Source organism: Cucumis melo, chromosome 8, assembly GCF_025177605.1.
Source record: "Cucumis melo cultivar AY chromosome 8, USDA_Cmelo_AY_1.0, whole genome shotgun sequence".
Lineage (NCBI taxonomy): Eukaryota > Viridiplantae > Streptophyta > Magnoliopsida > Cucurbitales > Cucurbitaceae > Cucumis > Cucumis melo.
The window spans coordinates 24,900,867-24,921,693 of NC_066864.1; the positions used below are offsets into that span (position 1 = coordinate 24,900,867).

Consider the following 20,827-nt stretch of genomic DNA (forward strand, 5'->3'; position numbering starts at 1 on the left):
AAAATTGCATTTTAATACATTCTAAGATAACCTTACCTCATTGATATTGAACATGACAGTTGTATTTTCCTCCAGCACTGTATTTTCCATGGTAGCTCGAACACAAAAATATATGACAAAATATATGACAAAATATGTGACAAAATATGTGCAAAGTATATGACAAAATATGTGACAAAATGTGTAACAAAATATCTTATCCTAAGCACAATGTACGTGCTTCCTTACTAACTCAGCCCACTCAGACCTTATACAATCAATGTCATCCTGTGTGTACGCACGAGGTGAATCTTTCGTCTGTAGACAATAAAGTGGTTCTAAATGAGTTTCATTTACAAAAAAGTATATATGCACGCTAGTTTTATAACTGTTATGCTTACTATCTGTATGATAGAAGTACTCGTTGACATTATGATGTCACGCATGAACCGCATCACGTAATAACCACATTCTACTACTCCTGATTGCTTAGGACACTAGAGATACACATACAAATGAGTTGACCTATGTTAGAAATATGGATTAATTTACAACCCATAGCAATATAGATATTCACATACCTTCACGACCCTTCAAGAAGGTTTTTTCTTGTTCATTATGTTGAACGACCTACAGAATAATATTGGAGTTTGAACTACTTAAAATATTGTCTCATTAAGAAAAAAGGAAGTAAAGGTAAAAGTAAGTATGACATACCTTTCAACTACTTCGGTTACATCTGGGTCAATACGGTTTTTCAAATGGTCTATCCAAAAGGCAGCACCCTTCGTAAGGTTTATTACAACCAATGTCCAATGATTCCTAAATATATGTGTCAAACAATAATACTACATCTTAGACTACTGTAAGCACAATTCCTATCAATAACTTTAGGTTATGAACATACCCGGAATTGTAAGGAAACAATAAGAGTTGATCGTAATTTGTTCCAAGTAATCGTGCAGTCAACAATTGGGCTCGTTCTTCTTTAGAACTTCCACAACTAATCGACCCAGCATCAACAAACTTGTATAGATTCAAAGTTCTTGATGATTCCATACGTGTGTATAGATACCTACGAGTACATTACAAATACATTGAAAGAAGATAAATATCAAACAAACTTATGAAGAGTAACACTTTAATAACATATCTTACATTATGTACGCATCAAGGCAAGCGGTAGCTATTGGTCGCATAGATGTGAAATCCTTCAACGACTCTATCATTATGCAACATTTTCTTCGGACCCCAAATACGTCATGTGGTGTGGTGATTTGAATTGCTGACCCCATATGTTCAACCATTCGTAGTAAGAACCGTAGTGCAACTGGAGCATTTTGAATTGGTGTCGGTGCGAATGTGCTCATATCCTTAGTAAATTTCTCATAATCCATCTACAAAAGATATTGTAATTAGGGTTAATACAAAATGCGACATGTATATCCTTCAATGAAAATTTCATTACCTTTATATTGTTCGTAATGACAAGATCACGTGGCCACAATATGTGTAAACCAACTTCCTGGGACATTTTGTACATCCCTTGCTCTGATGGAATGGGAATTGCACAATCTCCATCCACCACGACATCTACTGCCACTTTAACATTGTCACCTTCTGCATCTGAATCAATTATGGTCCTCCATGCAACGACATGATCTTTCGTTTCAAACGCCAACTTGCACGGGATTCCAACCTATTTAGAAGACATTGTCAAATATGTATACCTCACAAAAGTTTAATTAATAAATCAATTACTTTAGATTCACTAACCTTCATTTTCTCTAACGTCACACCTTCCACCTTCTTATCATCCTTCGCTATGTCGACCTTTACGAATCCAAGTGAATTGTTAGGACAGTATACACATAAAACATGTAACCTTATGGATTAAAGGTCTTTAGAAAAACATACCTTGATGTCTTCATTCAATTCAACAACATCCTCTATGTTTTTTTCTGATTCTAAATCATTTGATAAATCTTCCAAATCGTTCACATTTTCAGCCCCTTCCATGAATGATTTTTCTTTAGAACCCATACCTGGTTCTTCTTTTGAGTTGCCTACGCAATCATCATTCTCTTTCATTTTCAACAATTCCTCCTCCAACTCTTTTATTCTTTTCGCCATTCGATCGTATTTTTAGAAGTGGCCTTGTCATCCTCTTTTTCATTTGTTTTTTGTTGTGTTGCGGTATGGAAGTACTTTTTCTTTGTGACATACTTCCCCACACCGCGGAGTATTCCAGGACGATCCTTACCACCCAAAGCCCTTGTTAGAATATCCTCTTCACCGAAAGCATTAGTCGTATTTTGGTTCGCTACAAGTTCATCCTATAAAATTGCAAAGAATGGAAATTAGTACTTGCTTATACAAAAAAAAAGTACAAAAAATGCAAGTACTTACTATAAGATTCACCACTTCCTTCATCTCTTCATCCGGAATTTGTCCCTTACGATCCATTCTAGCTTGTTTCCAAACTATGGATCGATCAATTTGATCCGATGACGATGCTTTCTATTTATAGTTAAAACACGAAGCGAATGTTAAAGAATGTGGCAAAAGAGTAACTATAACATAATAAGCTATTTAGAATTACATATAATCCTACAACAACTTAAAGGAAATCAGCTTACCAACTCCTCCATAAGATTTGCATACCCCTTTCTAGAGGTTCTGTGGTTGTATTTATGTTTCTTCCGCTTCTCCTTCCCATTTTCACTCTTTTTCTTTACATTTCATTATACAAATTTAATCAATTACCATATGAAGCCTATAAAATTGCAATTCAAATTTAAAGAAGGATAGGAAGCGTTATACTTACTTTGAAGTCTTCCTTCAACCGAGATGCAACAAACTCAGTCCAATGTTATTGATCTATGAAAGAGTACTCATTCGGCGGAAATCAACATCATCCAAAAATGGCAAGACATATGTTGTCGTCAATCTGTACTTGAATTGACGAAAGCATACGCCAGTGTTCTGGATGATAGTCTTCTTTGATCGAGAGTCTACCACAAATCCGGCCTACAGAATATTCACATAACATGTTACATAGCAAAATAAATGGATAGTGTACCAAAGTTCAAATGTTCATGGCAATTGTTAACTCTATTAGTTCAAATATTTTGTCCTTTATTTCCTTTGGCACCGTAGGCCAATCAGAGTATATAATGGGAACATGGAACCGCACAATAGTTCCTATGAAACTCTTCAGTTTCGTTGCATTTTGACCAATTGCTTGACCCAACTCGTTGTACTGAATCACTAGTTTTTGACCCTCACTCCTAGCACGAGTTATTTCCTTCATTTCAGTTGGACCACGTTTTCTTTTTTGTGTACTACTTTCTCCTTTTTCCTTAGGTCGAGCAACATCCTGTGAATCAACCATATCTACGATACTGATCTAATAGTAAAAGAAGAAACAGTTAGTAATAACAATAATTAAAGTACTAATGGAAAAGTACGAAAAAAAATTAGATTCGAAATAGAACACATAGTACTTTAACAAATTGTTCTTTCAAACGATAACATCATGATTAACTCATACTAACAATAATACAACACATACTACTTCAAATATGGCAAATAAAAGACTTAATAATGTTCAAAGTTGTAAAAAAAGTCTTCAACATGAAATAAGTTTGCTTCATAACAGTACGGTTCGTATCTCCAACTGCCATTGTCCTGCAAATTAAGAACGATCATCATTATCATTAAACATAACCAAAAAAGGACATCGAAAGAGAGTTTAATTACTTTACATACGTATGAAAGTCAAGTGGTAACCCATGTGCTTTCACAGTCAAGTCTAGTGTATGCATCCCCACTTTCATCAATGTCACTTGTTGAATTCCATTTTGAGACTGGGGGGTAGTGCGACAACATATCTCCAAGGTCATCATTAGCACATTTGTACGGAAAGTCTTTTTGTGGTGGCCTTACAACAATCGATCATCTTGGATCAACAGGATCTGAGACATAAAAGACTTGTTGTCCGTGTGTGGCAATAATGAAGAAATCTGAAGAATGTCCAATTCGGCTAAGGTCAACCAACGTGAAATGAAGATCGTCTATTCGAACACCATTCTTATTTTCAACCCATTTGCATTTGAAAAGAACAGTATTGAACGTATTGTAACTAACTTCCCAAATGTCTTCAATGATCCCATAGAAAGACATGTCACCAATCACTGGATTTTTGTCCTTCGCACTAGACACCTGCATTGTCGTTGCCACTAACATAATCCCACTATTTTGAACAATTCGATGGTCATCACGAGACTTAGTGTGGTAAGAACATCCGTTAACCATATACCCTTCATACGTCATTACACCACAATTGGGGCCATGTGCAAGCCATCGTATTGTGTTCGAGACTACCTTTCCTTCATGTAATTCACACATCACCTATTAAAAAAAAGAGTTATATGTTGGGACTGGTAAACAATAATGATAAAACAACATGGATGATTTGAAGTATTCATTCACCTTATCTCGTATCCATGCACCAAATGATCGATTATGTTCAACTTGTAGCCACTGTTCATTTTTTGCTCTTCTTGGGTTTTCAATTTTGAGATGGTTCATATGTTCTCTACAATATAGGTAATAAATATAAATTATGTGTTCTTAAGGGTAATTTAATGGTGTTAGTGTATGATGATAAGAAATCATACTCTATATATGGATGTACTTCTTCAGTGTTCTGTAAAATGTGAAGATATGCTTGCTTCAGTTCTTGCATATCAGGGCGGTCATAGGTTCCCGCTGACAACGGCCTATCGGTTTGTTTCTCTTCCCTTGAATTTAGTGATCCAAGACCAATTTCATCTAATCCAGAAAGGAAGTTCGAACAGAAGTGAACAGCCTCTTCACATACTTGTGCTTCTGCAATGCATCTTTCAGGTCGATTTCTATTACGAACAAAACTTTTCAACACTTTCATGTATCTTTCAAATGGGTACATCCACCGCAAATATACAAGACCACAAAGTTTTACTTCTCTCACAAGATGAACCATAATTGTGAAAAAAGAGGGTGGAAAATACTTCTCAAGATTACATAAAGTCATAACTATATCTTCTTGCAATGCATCAAGCTCTGATACGGAGAAACTTTTAGCACAAATCGCATTGAAGAAAAAACACAGTCTACGTATAGTGTATCTCACATTCTTGGTAGGATTGAACGTATTGCAATTGGAAGCAATTGTTGCATTAAAACGTGACAGTCATGCGATTTAAGGCCATTAAGTTTTAAGTCATTCAAAGAGACAAAACTTCTAATATTTGATGAATATCCTTTTGGAACTTTAATTTCAGCCAAAGTCTTACAAAACCGATACTTCTCCTCTTGACAATGTATAACATGCTGCAGGTATGTAAGTTCTATTACCTGTAACCATTGGTGCCAATTCTGGTCTTATATTCATCTCTAGTAGATCAAGTCTACTATTCATCCCATCTTTACTTTTGCCTGGTAAATCAAGCAATGTTCCTACTATATTCATGCATACATTCTTCTCAATATGCATTACGTCCAGACAATGCCGTACATGCAAGTTCTTCCAATATGGTAGTTCGAAGAATTCTGATCTTCTTTTCCAGTAGTCATTGCCACCTTCGTTATTATTCTTGCCACATTTCTTCCCAGAAGAAAAAAACATTTCTTTGAGTTTGAAGTAGATGGCCTCTCCTGACAAGGGTTGTGGAGGCTTTCCATGCTCTTGCTTACCATCAAAATTCTTTTTCTGTAATCTATAAGGATGATATCTTGGCAAATATTTTCTGTGTCCCATGTATACATTTTTTTTCCATGTTGTAGTCTGATTGAAGTAGTCTCTTCTCCACATATTGGACAAGCCTTAAAACCTTTGACAGTACACCCACATAAATTGCCATATGCAGAAAAATCGTTGATAGTCCACAATAAGACGGCTCGCAAAGTGAAATATTCTTCTTTATACGCATCAAAACACCGAACCCCTTCTTCCCATAAAATTTTGAGATCATCAATTAAGGGTGCTAAATAGGTGTTGATATCATATCCCGGTTGCTTCGGACCTGATATTAACATTGTCAACATCAAATGTTTCCTTCTCATACAAAACCATGGTGGAAGATTGTATATTGTAGTAATAACTGGCCAACAACTATAGTTCGGCGATAAATCTCCAAATGGGTTAATTTTATCAGTCGACAAACCTAAACGAAGATTTCTTGGTTCTGACCCAAATGTTGGCCACATGTGATCTATCAACCTTCATGATGGAGTGTCGGCCGGATGTCTCATAATACCATCGATTTTTCTATCCATCGCATGCCAACGCAAGTTCTTAACATTCTCTAAGTTCTTAAACATTCTTATAAATCTTGGAACTATTGGAAAATACCACATCTGCTTGGCAGTAACTCCACTGTTTTCCTTTGTTGACTTTTTATTGATCTTCCACCTTGACAAACCACTCTTAGGACACTTTGTCGAGTTTGCATACTCTTTTCTATACAAACAACAATCATTAGGATATGCATCAATTTTTTGGTAACTGAGTCCTAAGGCACCTAGTGTTTTCTTCGCTTCGTATAAAGAAGTTGGTATTTCGTTGTTGTCAGGTAGGAGATCTGTAACGACCCAACTTTCCGGACTAAGCTGAGGTCACTACCAAATGCCAAAACTCGACCATTTAACATAAAATTTAAAACGGACCAGTTACGATTCATTAAAACATTAGAAACCTCACAAAAGACAGTTTCGGGCCCTATTTAAATAAATCAAAAAAAGTCACAAAATAAAAATATCAAGTCACCAGTTCGAAATCACAAATCAAAACATTCTGACAAAATACATAGCGGAAGCGATAAGAAAACCAGACGTGTCCATATGGCCTTCACGCATCCTTCCTGCCTCTCGTCGGTCTGCCCCTCGCTGTACCCCTACCTGAAAAGTTTAAAGAAGAGAAAGGGTGAGTATAAACATACCCAGTAAGGGACCCACTACTGGGTCCGTTAGGGGACAACAGTTAACTTCCTATTCGGGGGTACCCTACATAACAGTCTAGTGCTCCCGAAGGATGCACATATCAGTCTAGTGCTCCCGAAGGATGCACATATCAGTCTAGTGCTCCCGAAGGATGCACATATCAGTCTAGTGCTCCCGAAGGACGCACATATCAGTCTAGTGCTCTCGAAGGATACACATATCCGTAAGGCACACTACCCCATAGATGAAGCTAACCGTTACCCCTCAGTCCAAACTAAACTGTCTACATCAATCACATCCCAACGGCATTCATATCACAGTCCCGCCATAGGCTTTGTGAGTCAGATAGTATAGGTTTAAACATCTATACCCTCAGTTGCTATATGCATTACCGATTCGCACACCATTAGGGAAAACCCTAGATCCAATCGACTAACCAACCAAAAACCGGACTCACTGTCCTTCCCCGTCCAAACTCCATGAACCACATCCAGACCAGTGTTTTACTACATACTGAACCGTAACTTCAAGGTCCATCAACATAAAATCTCAATCCACAATTTGCAGTCACAGTATATTTACATCAGACAAAATATAGTATCAGTACTTAACAGTCAACACGCATACAGTTATTCAGTACAGTCACTAACGTGTAATCCCCTGTGGATTACTACGTTTTCAGCCTGGACTCGGGTCCAGTAGTAGGAAAACCCTTACCTGATACTCGGTTATGCCCCTCGATCGAAATCCACGCTCGACAGATCCACCTAACGAAACACGAAAGTTTTAGTTGATGACTTTAGTAGAAGTCGTTTAGAAAGGTCGGAAGCGACATCCGTTGACTTACCCAAGGAAAGGAAGCTATCTCCAACCAGGCCCACCGCGAGACCCGAGAACTCAAGTGTCAACTCTGAACTACCTTCAAGGGAGAAAAGTGGGGCCATATCTTATTCCAATATTCAAACTCTAATCGGATGTAGCAACATTAGGGAATTCATTGAAAACAATCCTTACCGAAGACTCACCGTGACCCGGAGCGGAGGAAGGAAGGCTTAGGTGGCTTGGCGAAACAAGGAGCTCGGCTCGGCTTGAAGGCGCTCGGCTCGGCTCGGCTCGGCTCGACTTGGTCTCGGCTCGGCTCGGCTTGGCTTCGGCTCGGCTCGACTTGCGGCTCGGCTCACTCGGCTCGCGGCTCGGCTCGAGGCTCGGCTCACTCGGCTCGCGGCTCGGCTCACTCGGCTCGCGGCTCAGATTTGTGTGTGGCTCGGACTGGAGACGGGTTTCGGGTCGGGTCGGCTTGGAACCGGGTCGGGTCGGCTTCACCCCACGGCTCGTGTATCCCTTTCTCCTTCCGGCGACGACGGCGTTTCCCTCTGTGCTCTGTCGGCGTCGGAAACACGAGCTGATGACGGAGAGGATGACGATGGTGGCAGAAACGGAGAGAGAGAGGGAGTTATCGGCTGCCGGCGGTTGGAGGCGAAACGGAAATGGATGGAGGCCGCGGCGGACGAGCGTCTGCTGTCGTCGGTGAGGGGCTGTAAAGAAGAAGAAGAAGGAGAAGAAAAAAGAAGGAGAGATGATGGTGATGGTGGCGATGCAGAGACGAGGAAGGAAGGGATGGAGGAGAAGAGGAGATGGATGGGGCTCGGGGGCGGTGGCGCGGCGTGGAAGGGAGAAGGAAAGAAGAAGAAAATCGGGGAAGGGAAAAAGAGAGAGGCGGCGCGCAAAATTAGGGTTTTAAAAAATAATAATAATAATAATTTTTATTATATACATATATATATATTAATAATAATAATAATAATAAAGTAATAATAATAATATATTAATAATATTAATATTAAACAAATAATAAATTAATATTATGTAATAATAATGTTTATTGTTTTAAAATAATAATATTTCTATAATATTAATTAATAATAATAATTATAATATTAATATTATAACAAATAAAATAAATATTAATAATAATAATATAATTAATATTATATTATTATTATATCAACTTGCACTTTACATAAAACGAGAAAAATTTTACCTTAAATTTTCGGAGCGTTACAAGATCACTTATTATGGACAACAATTCGGAGAAGCTAGTGTTACTCCAACCATATCTAACCTTTAAGTTGTATAGTCTCACGAGAGTTGACAACTTAGTGAATTTCTTACATCCTGGATATAAGGGTTTCTTTGCATCATCAAACATAGTATAAAATGTGTTGGATGTATTACAAGATTCGTCATGAGCGGATTGCAACATGTTTACTGTATTAAACAAATCGTCATGTTCATATTTTTCATCACCTATATTTTCCATTTTACTGGTAACGGTCTCTGAGTTCAAATCTTCACCATGCCAGAACCATATCTTGTAACTTTTATCAATTCCATTGGCATACAAATGATATCGAACTATTGAGACATCCTTAAGTAAACGATTCCCGCATTTCAGACATGGACATCTTATCGAATTAGAACCTTTGGCATGAGACAAACCAAATTGAATAAAACTTTCAACTCCTACATCATATTCTCTAGACATCCTATTTTCCATCATCCATGATTTGTCCATTCTGTAGATGTTACAAAGACCAAATCTTCTATAATTTCCCTTTACACAAACCTGGGTTACAAAAGAGATGGATGACAATTGTAGAAGCATGTCCAAGTCAAAGATTCATTAATGTATGACAAGGGTAAATATACATAAATATTAAAACAAATAAGGAAATAATAAATTTAGCCTAAATTGAGGATAATTTACAACTCATAATTCGTGTATGGTAAGAAGCCCAAAATAAAATATAAACAGATGAAAATTAATTATATATGTGTGTTATAATCTCCCCACCTTAAAAACTAGCTTTAGTCTTGAATTAATTTTTCCAAGTTATTGAGTTACTTAGTAACCTACAAGTAAACAGTAACCTTAACAATTTCGCTTTATGAAAAACTCTTAATATTTCAATAGTTTTTTTTAGATCAATTTATGCAAAGATTTGCTAACAACATTTCTTAACAATAATACACCAAACACAATGCACACCTCAAATGAAACTAGTGATGATCATGTTAACCAATAAGTCACTTAACTATAGTATTTCATATCTATAAAGATCCAATATATCTTTGGTGCAATCTTCTTTTTATTAGGAAAACATACAACTCCTTTTATAGTTGCAATTGAAGAAAGCATGTGATCGTCAAAACAAACTTTAAACTAATGACCCAACAAACTTTAAACTAATGACCGAACAAACTTTAAAAAAGTAGATCCTCAATTTAGGACACTAATAACGTTTCCTACTATCGACTCCAAATTAAAATAACCCAACATCATAAACGCTTCAACATCGATAAACTTCACACTCATGAAACTAACATTAGGACATATGTTCTCTAGTGTCTTCTCTATTTTCGCCCTATGCCTCTTAACTAATTCGTAATCAATATTAGTTATACATTAGATTCACAAATTTCATAAACTATAAACTCATCCTTACATCAATTAGAAAAATTTACATTGTAATTTAATTGGGTATTAAATCGATTCTAGAACCTTATGAAATTGGAGATGGATATTATATATAAGTTAAAAAGAAATGGATTAGAACCTGGGTACGCGAAAGATTCGAAGCAGCGCGGATGACGGGTCGACTCAGTGCGTCGGCTGGGTGCACGGATCAAGGCTGGACTGGGTGCGTTGGGCGTCGGCAATCTGGACTGGGTGCGTCGGCCGTGTCTGGGTGCGTCGGCCGTGGTGGGTGTAGGGCATCGGGCGTCGGCTGAAGTTGAGTGTGCGGGCGTCGGCAGAAGCGCTTGGTCGGTCGTCGGCTGAAGTTGAGTGTGCGGGCGTCGGCAGAAGCGCTTGGTCGGTCGTCGGCTGAAGGTGGTTCGTCTGGCATCGGCTGAAGGTAGGCGTCGGCTGAATGTGTTCATCGGGGGTCGGCTGAAGGTGGGAGTCGGCTGAAGGTGGGCGTCGGCTGAAGATGGGCATCGGCTGAAGATGGGCGTCGGCTGAAGGTGGGGGTCGGCTGAAGGTGGGGGAGGAACCACGGGCGTCGGTGCGTCGGCAGAAGCGCCGTGGTCGGCCGTCAGAGAGTAGAGGGTAGCGCGCGGTGTTTCCAAAGGAAGGGGAAGGGGAAAATTGAAACTTCAATTAGGGATTGAGTTTATTTAATAAAATTAGGTTTTTTTATTTTAATAAATTATATTAAAAAAACATGTACCCTTTAATGACACTAAATAACTGTCATGGAAAACAATATTCGAAAACAACGTTTTTTCCCGCCAAAAAAGCGCATTTTCACATATTATGACAATTGTTTCTCCTCTTCTCTCAATTTTTTTTCTTTACAAATGTCATAGAAAGTGACTTTTCTTGTAGTGAGTGTTCATTGTCAGTGGCCTTCCTTGTGGGAAAAACATATTGTTTTGGATCCTCAAGTTCACATTCCTATGGGTTTCAGGATCATAGCCCTTGGAAAGGAGTTGTGTGTAGATGCACTCCTCAATTTCAAGTTGCTTGCCTATGATTCATTCATCTAACATAGAATATGTCTTGTCCTACAAGAAAGAACTTATGTGAAAGCGCTCCTCTAGAGTCGTTCGTCAGATGGTCAAGTCCCCAAGTAGTAGCTTGTTATTCCAAGGGATGCTACATCTTTGTATTTGTATCATCGAGGTAGACAATGATGGAACTGATGGGACTGAATTATCAAGTAAGAAGAGACGATAGGAGTATCTGCGAAAAAAGAGGGCCAGATATTCTAACTTAAATCATCATCTAAATGGGATCGAGGAAAACCCACTGGCTCAAAAATTGCACAAGGTGCCAAAAATATAGTCAATACATCAGTTGAGAATTTCCCAAAATTCATTAATACATGATTGTGCATAAGCATGTACATATATGTATGTGCATATAGATAGATGCATATATGTGTATATATAGATGTATATGTATATATACATTCATTTTTTTCTTTCATTTAAACATAAATAATTGACATGTTCTTTCAAAATTGGAGGTTCAAATCTTTACTGATACTTAAAAAGTTAAAATTTTAATAGTATATAATTTTAAAAAATAATGAAAAACTAGATGAACCTAATTAGTAAACAAAAAAATTAAAACACTTATATAAACTTGTTAAACAAAAATAAAAAAGGAAAAAAAAAATAGTAACTTAAAGTCATAATTTTTATATACATAATTTTAAATAAGTGGTCATGTGATAGTTTTTTCCAAAACATGTATAGTTATAAATTGATTACAATGGAAACTTATATGGATAGTACGATACTTCTTTTTTTGGGAAAGAGAAAAATTCATTATAAGTAATTAAGTGAAGACGAACAGATTTCTTATTTGTCGATATTAAAGGGATAATTCAATCAAAATCACAAGTCCAAAGACATGAAGACCCCAAACACAAAGCATGAGCCAAAATATTTATGAGTCACTCTATTGCACTCTCTTTTAGCAAATTAGTTCAACAACTTTGGTATCAATGACTCCGAACTGGTAGTGAGTAAAATAAAATTGGACTTTGGCGACAATGGTTTTAGCACTCATCTCCAACCAAACAACACCCAACCCTTTTTCTTCCACCAATTGAATCCCTTTAAGAACCCCATAAGTTTTAGCAACTTCAATCATTACATGACCACAGTTGAAGCAAAGCTCACAAAAATTAAATTTTAAATACACATGACCACAGACAAATTTGTCAAGGGTATAAATACACATCTATTATCTGCACCATACACATCTATTATCTGCACCAATTTGTCTTGTCCAAAAATTAAGCTTTGTTGGGAGAATGTTGTTAAATGTCTTCTAGAGAAAGATTTTAATTTTAGGTAGAAAACTGGATTTTCAAATACAGTTCCACCTACAATACTTGATCGAATACTTATTATATTTTTTTAAATAGAAGAAATTTTCTTTTTTGTTCCAAGTGTAGGATTTGGTAATCATATTTTTGTAAGTTATGAATTTTCAAACTTGACATTTTAAACCTAAAGATTGAGTTTGATAATATTTTGATCTTTGTTTTCGCTTTTCTGCAACGATGCTTGACAAAAAGTTGACGATGATATTCTTTCTCACTTCCATGTCATGCCATTGACTCCTTTCCCTCTATTTTATTCTTCTATGTTTTTCCTCTCCTTCCCATTTTCTTTTGTTCTTTAATAAAATAAAATGAAAATGTATCGTCAGTTAGCTTTTGTCGCTAGTAAACAAAAAAATTTGATGGTAGAGATCAAAATGCTATTAAACTTACATTTCAGAAATTAAGGGGAGAAACCTAAATAATATGAAACTCAAAATTTATTGGTTAAAAAATAGTTTAACTTATTTGTAGTTGTACTTGTAAATGAATGTCGAAAGCAACTACTCAGGCACTTGTCAGAATAAGGAATAGAAAGAAACAGTAAGAAAAAATTGAATACGAAACAAATAGAAAATAAAACCCAACCTACTTGTCCAACCAAACAAACAACAATGGCACATGTGTGTAATGACATGGTTATGATGCCAACACACCTTATAGTTACAAATAGCACGCCTTGGTATTTATACCCTTGACATTGCTAAATTCTCCAATGTTGGACAAAAGCATTGACCTTTGCTTATGGGTCTTGTTCTTTTGCTTATGGGCCTAAGCTCACAAGTCATTTCCAACCATTCTAAATAAACTCAAGCTTATTTTTTAAATTTATTATTTTCATTTTTTTCTTAGGAATGCAACTATGAGAACAACGATGTCCATGTGTCTGAGTCTTTTTTAAAAGAGATGGAGTTAAACGTTGGATATCGAGAGTGATTTTTTTTTTTTTAGTTTGAATCAATTATATTATAATGGTCTTCTCTATAGAGTGCCATGGTAACAATCTTTGATCGTCTTGCCTCTAACACTCTCTCATTTAATCTCTTCCTAGAAGTTTTGTGTTTAGTTTCTACGATAACATTGATAACTGTAGCCTTTATTGTGCTCATAATAAAGTTTCCTTTCAAACAAAAATATTGTGGAAAAAAGAATCAAAATCTTTCAAACGTGCATCTTAAACTAATTCTTTTTATGTTTGTTTTTTTTATTCACGCATTGACTAATACTAATTAGGCACCATTATTACCACAACATATTATATAGTGTTCGGTAAAATGACTATCTTGAATGAAAAATTTATAACCCATGTACTAAAAGACTTAGAAGAGTTAATTAACATAAAAAGAGAAACAAAACAAAAGTCAATCATAAACATGGCATAGGACATGCCCGGGGTTTGAATTCTTCACCTAGGAGATTATACTAAAAAAAACTTAAAAGTCAACAATTAATTAACAATATATTTAAAGGAGTGATTAACGTCAATAATTGATATTTTTTTCATTTAAATATACCATAACTTAGTTTTTTTTTTCACGTAAGGCAAAAGATCATACCTAAATAACTTTTGGACTGAATCCATGTTAATATTTTAAAACATTTGTTCAATGTGAGTTTTAAGAAAACTTTTTCTTTATAAAAGTTTAATTTAAAAGAAGTTAGATCACTATTTACTATTATGATTTTTTTACTACGATTGGTCCCATTAAGAGAACTAATGGTTAGTCAATATGTTTACCGATCCAACCATTTTAGAACACACTTTATATTTTAATAGTCTTAAAAGTATTGTTTTATGTAACTTTAATAGTCACAAATGAAACTAAAATTTTGTAAAAGAGAACATATTGTTAGAAGTAAAAAAAACAGAGATTAGTTAAGATACGTAGATTTATGAAATTTTCCTACAACATTATTTTGTAAACATGTTTTTTAACTTATAGCTTTAAGACGTTAGGACTTTCTCTACCACCAGTCCTATAGATACTAAAAAGGATCCTCCAGAGATGATAATGGATGTCATAATTGTTGTACGCATATAGTAAATACTTGCATTAAAGTTTCTATATATATATATATAGTTAAACATCAAACGACATTTACATTTCATTAAAATTGATGTATGAACATTTCAATCTCCATCGGATCAAGAAACACCCATTTCCAATTCCAATTCCAACAACACACTCAAATTAAAAGAATCAACAAAACGAAATTTACTCCCAATCTTCCTTAATTAACCTGCTTGTTCTTGTTGAGAATCGATTCGTTCATATTCCTCCACAAGAATCTCCCGCTCGCCATGTCCACGAACGTCCAGAATCCGTTCTCAACCATCCGCTTCACTCCAAATCCGTCCTCCCTCACGCTCCGATTCTCGTTTTGTGGCGCCGATTTATCGGGAGCTTCAGTCGCTTGGAATATATCGGAGGAAGAAGAAGAAGAAGAAGAAGAAGAAGAAGAAGAAGAAGAAGAAGCGGATCTCCAGGCGAAGTATCCGGCGAGAATTGCAGAGAGGAAAACGAGGATGAATCTGAGAGGACACATCGGAGAAGTGAAAATTTGGGGAAATTATGAGATGGAAGAAAGGGATTTTGGGGATAGAAATTGGAAGAGTAGTGGATTAGGGTGTTTTCAAGTTTTATAAAGTTGAATTGAAATAGGGGAAGAACGCGTAATTGAATTGATGAGCTTTGGGAATTGTGTTAATTGACTTTGTTTGGGCGGGCGATGGTTGACTGCTTCATGCTTTGTTTCTTGGGGTGATGTAAGTTTGGAAATTGGGGAGTAGGTGAGCTTTGTTTCTAGATGAATCGGATTTGTCTTATTCGGTTTAGGGTTTAGGTTTGGTTCCGTTCTGTTCTTTTAACTTTATACCTATTTTTTTCTCTCTATGTTTTTTATCAGTTCTTCAAATTTTATGTCTAAAAACTGTTGTTGGATCTAGATCTTCAAAAGGAAACACATTTTGTTAAGTTCAACTTCTTGCTAATCTTATTTTGGGGCATTAATTGTGAGGAAGAAGCGAAGAATAGCATGAGGTCCACAAATTGAGTGAGGAAAAGTTGCTCGATTACTTAAATGTGAACACAATGCAATGATGCAAGCAAAATGTCATATATATTTATCTTCAAAATCTAGTTCAAACCTCATATTATGCTAAATTCATCATTTACATGAAAAAATTCCTATTTTCGTTAGAAATTTTTTAATTTTGAACCTGGAAAAAACGATAGAAATATTGTAGAAAATGTTATTTTAGTCTATAGTTTAAATTTTATTATGCTTTTTGATCATATATTTTCTTTTAATAGAAAATTGACCCTTCAAACTATTTTTTTTATACGGATAAAAAGAACTAGAAAAAGAAATACAGGTTTCTGTATAGCAATTTGTATTTGTAGTAAAATTAACACACTAACTTTGGAGAAAGAATGACCAGCTAGATGTTGAGAGATCAAAACTAACACATTAATTAACCTTGGAATAGCAACTAAGGCCTACTTTAAAGTTTGAATCCTTTGATTTAAAAATACTAAAAACTTTTTTTTAAAAAAGGTTGGTTTACTTGAACGATTCCCCTTATTTTTATTCAACTTTATTTTTAAAAACTCTAGTTTGTCCGAGAGTATTTGAAATGTCAAACTAATAACATGATTTATAGTATAATTAATAGGTTAGATAAATTGCTAATAGATTTGGCTATATTTTCAAATTTATACGAGGGTTATTATACACTTTATAATTATTTCCAAAGTTGTCATTTATTACCATTACCCTTCTCCTAACATCTTACTGTATTATAACTGTTCCAATTTTATCCTTCTTTTGAGTTTTTGACTTTTTTGGTAAAAAAAAACATAACAATTGTTATATATTAATATTAATAATATTAATCCAGTTATTAAAATTTTAAGTGACTTATTTTTTTTGTTTTTTAAATTAATTAATTAATCAATTAATCAATTTTGTTGAGTGAAGTGTGAACCATTGTTTAGTAGATTGATGGCATGGCTTAAACATGTTAATTAAGAAGGTAATAATAATCACTATGCTGCAATGGATATTAAGTTGATAAAAAAAGAAAATTTAAAGATTCACATAAAACATTTTAAATTTTGAAATTACATATTATTTTTGGGGTCATTTGGGGGAAGGGTTAGGGTTATGATAAATCTATGTTATGATAAACCTAGGATTATGATAAGATGTGTTTGGGGGAAGAGTTATGGAGGAAGTGTTATGATAAAATGTGTTTGAGGGAAGGGTTATGAAGGAAGTGTTATGATAATGTTTTGATAAGATGTGTTTGGGAGAATGGTTATGTGGGTAGGATTATGATAGATTAAGGAAGAGTTGAAGAAGAGTTAAGAAAAAGTTGAAGAAGGGTTAAAAAGTGTTGAAGAAGGGTTTGAGGAAGGGTTAAGGGGCTAAAACTAGGGTTACATAACCCTTCCCCCAAACAAGGGTTGGATTACATAACCCTAACCCCCATAACTCAACCTTTCCCCCAAACGCAGTTTTTAGTTGAAAAATTAAACTTTTATATATACAATTTCTAATAGTTCCCTTTAAAAGTTCTTAATTTTGTAATCCACTCTTTTACTCCTACTGCTCTTCAAAAATTTTAAAAACTAAATAAAATAAGGGATCTTTTCAAAAATATAATAAAGTGGTAAAATATTTACACGGTATAAAACAATTTTGAAAACGAAAAAAGCTCAAAAGTCCATAATGAAAAATATTAAAAATGTCCCGTCAACCATGTTGTCAACAAATATATTTGGTACGTGATCGTTTAAATTTGATTATTGTTTAGTACACGATCGTTTAGATTTGATTGTATAGATTTGGATAGTCAAATCTAAATAGTTTTTTTTTTCAAGTTTCTCTTTACACGATCTTTTAGATTTAGTATACGATCGTTTAGATTTGGACCCAAATCTATACGATTTTTTTTTAGATTCTCTAGTACAGGATTGTTTTTTTTTTTTGCACGTTTAGATTTGACTTTTTTACAATTTTTGTGGCATACGTGTAAACTTTAGTTTCATGATTATACAATAAAATCCTAACATTGTATATAACAATAATTGCCAAGATCTTTGAACTAAATAATTTTACAAATTGAATTTAGTTAAAGAACAACATACCTCTATCACCTTGATCCATAATAATCTTCTTGAGGAATTGTGTTTCTCTCACTTGCCTTCTTTTAGACTTAATTTAGGTTTCTTGATAGGAAGAATAAACTACTTAATGAGGTAGTGAGAGGACCAATCCCTAAGGTTCTATTTATAAACACCACTCATCATGGTGTTGAATTAGGGTATTATCTTTTAACCTAATGAGCCTAATAAAATAATAGGCCCAAAAGGGATAAATAATATATAATGCAATTGGGCCACATTATGATAATATTATATTTAAGAATAAATTTAACATTCTCTCACTTGGCTCATTGACATTATTTACCATATACGTTCATAGACATAATGCGCAAAATTAAACTTCATAATATATCGTGTCAAGGCAAAGAAACTACTAAGGATCATGGCGGTCATACATCATTGCATTAACATACTCCCTTCCATGTATCACTGAAATAGTTCTTCTATTAACATGATCTATAACAAAGATAATCAATAATGGTCCAACAATAAGTATCTTTATCAAAGACGATGTTCTGTTTGGTTTACATAATTCTTTTATGTATATACTAGTCATAAGAACAGAACCATAAGATAACATCAGAAACAATAAATAAATGAGCTCAAAGTGTCAAATAACATAATCTTGACTTAAATAATAATATCTACTAATGCCCACACGTTTGACATGATCATTGAATGTCTATGGTAGCAATACTTTATTTAGTAGATATGCAATCATAAGTTTAGTGCTAATGTGTTTGATTGACACTCTTTGTTTCTGAACTTTTCTTCTTTAACAACAAAGTATTTTAATTTTGTACGTTTAGCACCTTTAGAATACCTGTCGTTTTTTCTTTCAGAAGAAAACTACCGCAAAATTATCACAATAAATTCTCAGTGGCTTGGCAATACTGTCGACAATTCCAAGTTCTGAGATAATGTTCTACAACCATAAAACATAAATCGTAGCCTCAAAGCATGCTACAAATTCAACCTTCATAGTGGATGTAGCAACAATACACTACTTCGCACTTTTTCATGAAATTGCTCCTTCAGCTAATAGGAACATATAGTCAAAAGTGGATCTTTTGTATCCACACATCCGACAAAATTTGAATCTAAATATCCAATCACCTAAAGATGATTGGATCTCTTGTAAGTAAGCATATAGACCAAGGATAATAATTGGACTTACTCTCACTGATTCTTAGGTATATACATCGATCAACAATGTTTTCTTTAAAACCAAAAGATGTGATGGTATCACATTATATGTCCCTTTCCTTCAACCATAAAACCTTCTGGTTGATCCATGAACATTTTTTCATCTAAACTCCCATTTAGAGAAGTAGTTTTCACATCAATTTGATGAAGCTCTAAATCATAATGAGCTACTAAAGCCATAATACTTCTTAATGAGTACTTTTTCGATATAAGAGAAAGGTCTCATTATAGTCAATGTCATCTTTCTAAGAATAACCTTTGGTAACAAGTCAAGCCTTGTGTCGTTCGATATTGTCATTTGAGTCAAGTTTGGTCTTAAAGACCCATTTACACCCAACTCTTTTACTTTTCTTTAAGCAATTCTACAAGGTCCTAGACTTCATTATCATTCATTGATTTTAACTCTTCTTTCATGACATCTAACCATTTGGCATTATCATCTCCTTTAATGGCTTGTGTAAACGAAACTTAATCATTATCAATGCTTAAGTCAAATTTTGATTCATGCAGATAAAATCACAGTCATCAGAAATAGCTGATATTCTTTGTCTTATAGATCTTCTTAACTCTATTTCTTGTGGTCACTCAGTTAGAGGTTCATCTATTATAACATCATTATGTGGTGTTTGACCATTAATTTTTCCTTCTTGTGGATTGTTAACAGGGTCAACAACTACAAAAATAACAACTTGAGAAGAAGTTATAGATGAAGGAATTTCCACCCTAACTTCTTGAATTTTCACTTTACGTGATACCAAACTCCCACTAATTACATCATTCTCAATAAACCTCACATTTCCAGTTTCAACTATTCACATACTATGGTTAGGTCAATAAAATCTATACCCTTTTGTTTTCTAGATAACCAATGAAGAAACCACTGGTTGTAGTTCTTGAATCCAGTTTCTTGTCATGTGGATTATAAATTCTTACTTATGCTTAACAACCCTAAACATGTAGGTGCCTTAAACTAGGTTTCCTTACTGTCCACAATTCAAAAGATGTCTTTAGAATTGACTTAATAGGAATCATGTTTAATAAATATTAAGCGGTTCTTAATGCATACATCCACAAGGACACAGGTAAAGACAAATTAATTAACATGCTTCTAACCACATTCATTAATGTATGATATTACGTCCTTTTGCAACACCATTTTGTTGCGGTGTTCCTGGTACTGTGTATTGAGCACCTATACCATGATTTTCTAGGAATTTAGAAAGTCAAAACAATGTGCTTTCTCATCATATTTTCCATAAATATATAAAATCCTTGGTATTTTCAATATTGTAATTGCGAACTTTATATTGTTTACTACAATTATTCGCATAAACATTAGGCTCAATCTATTGGATCTTTCTCAAGCTTTATAGAAAGATCTATCATCATTACTGCTAGTAGCTGAAGTAAGTGCAGCAGGTTTCTCGCTTAAGAGTGCCAAATAATCAAGATCCAAAACTCCATGATGGAATTGGATTTGTTTGCACCAATCAGAAAAAATTGAGTCCATTAAACTTGATTATAGATGTAGCATGCGAATGAATAGAAACAGGAGTAGATGATGCAATTACAAAAGTAGATATGCTT

General features: G+C 34.7%; 1 protein-coding gene across 1 annotated transcript; it reads right to left on the reverse strand.

Annotated features, from left to right (window-relative positions):
* Window positions 1–3,936: 3,936 nt before the first annotated feature.
* LOC127150702 (uncharacterized) lies at window positions 3,937–5,782 on the reverse strand. The gene is made up of 4 exons (XM_051089208.1): window positions 5,380–5,782; window positions 4,662–5,085; window positions 4,474–4,579; window positions 3,937–4,392 (listed from the first exon to the last, which is right to left on the reverse strand). The coding sequence occupies exons 1-4, from the start codon at window positions 5,780–5,782 to the stop codon at window positions 3,937–3,939; spliced, it is 1,389 nt and encodes a 462-aa protein (XP_050945165.1).
* Window positions 5,783–20,827: the final 15,045 nt, after the last annotated feature.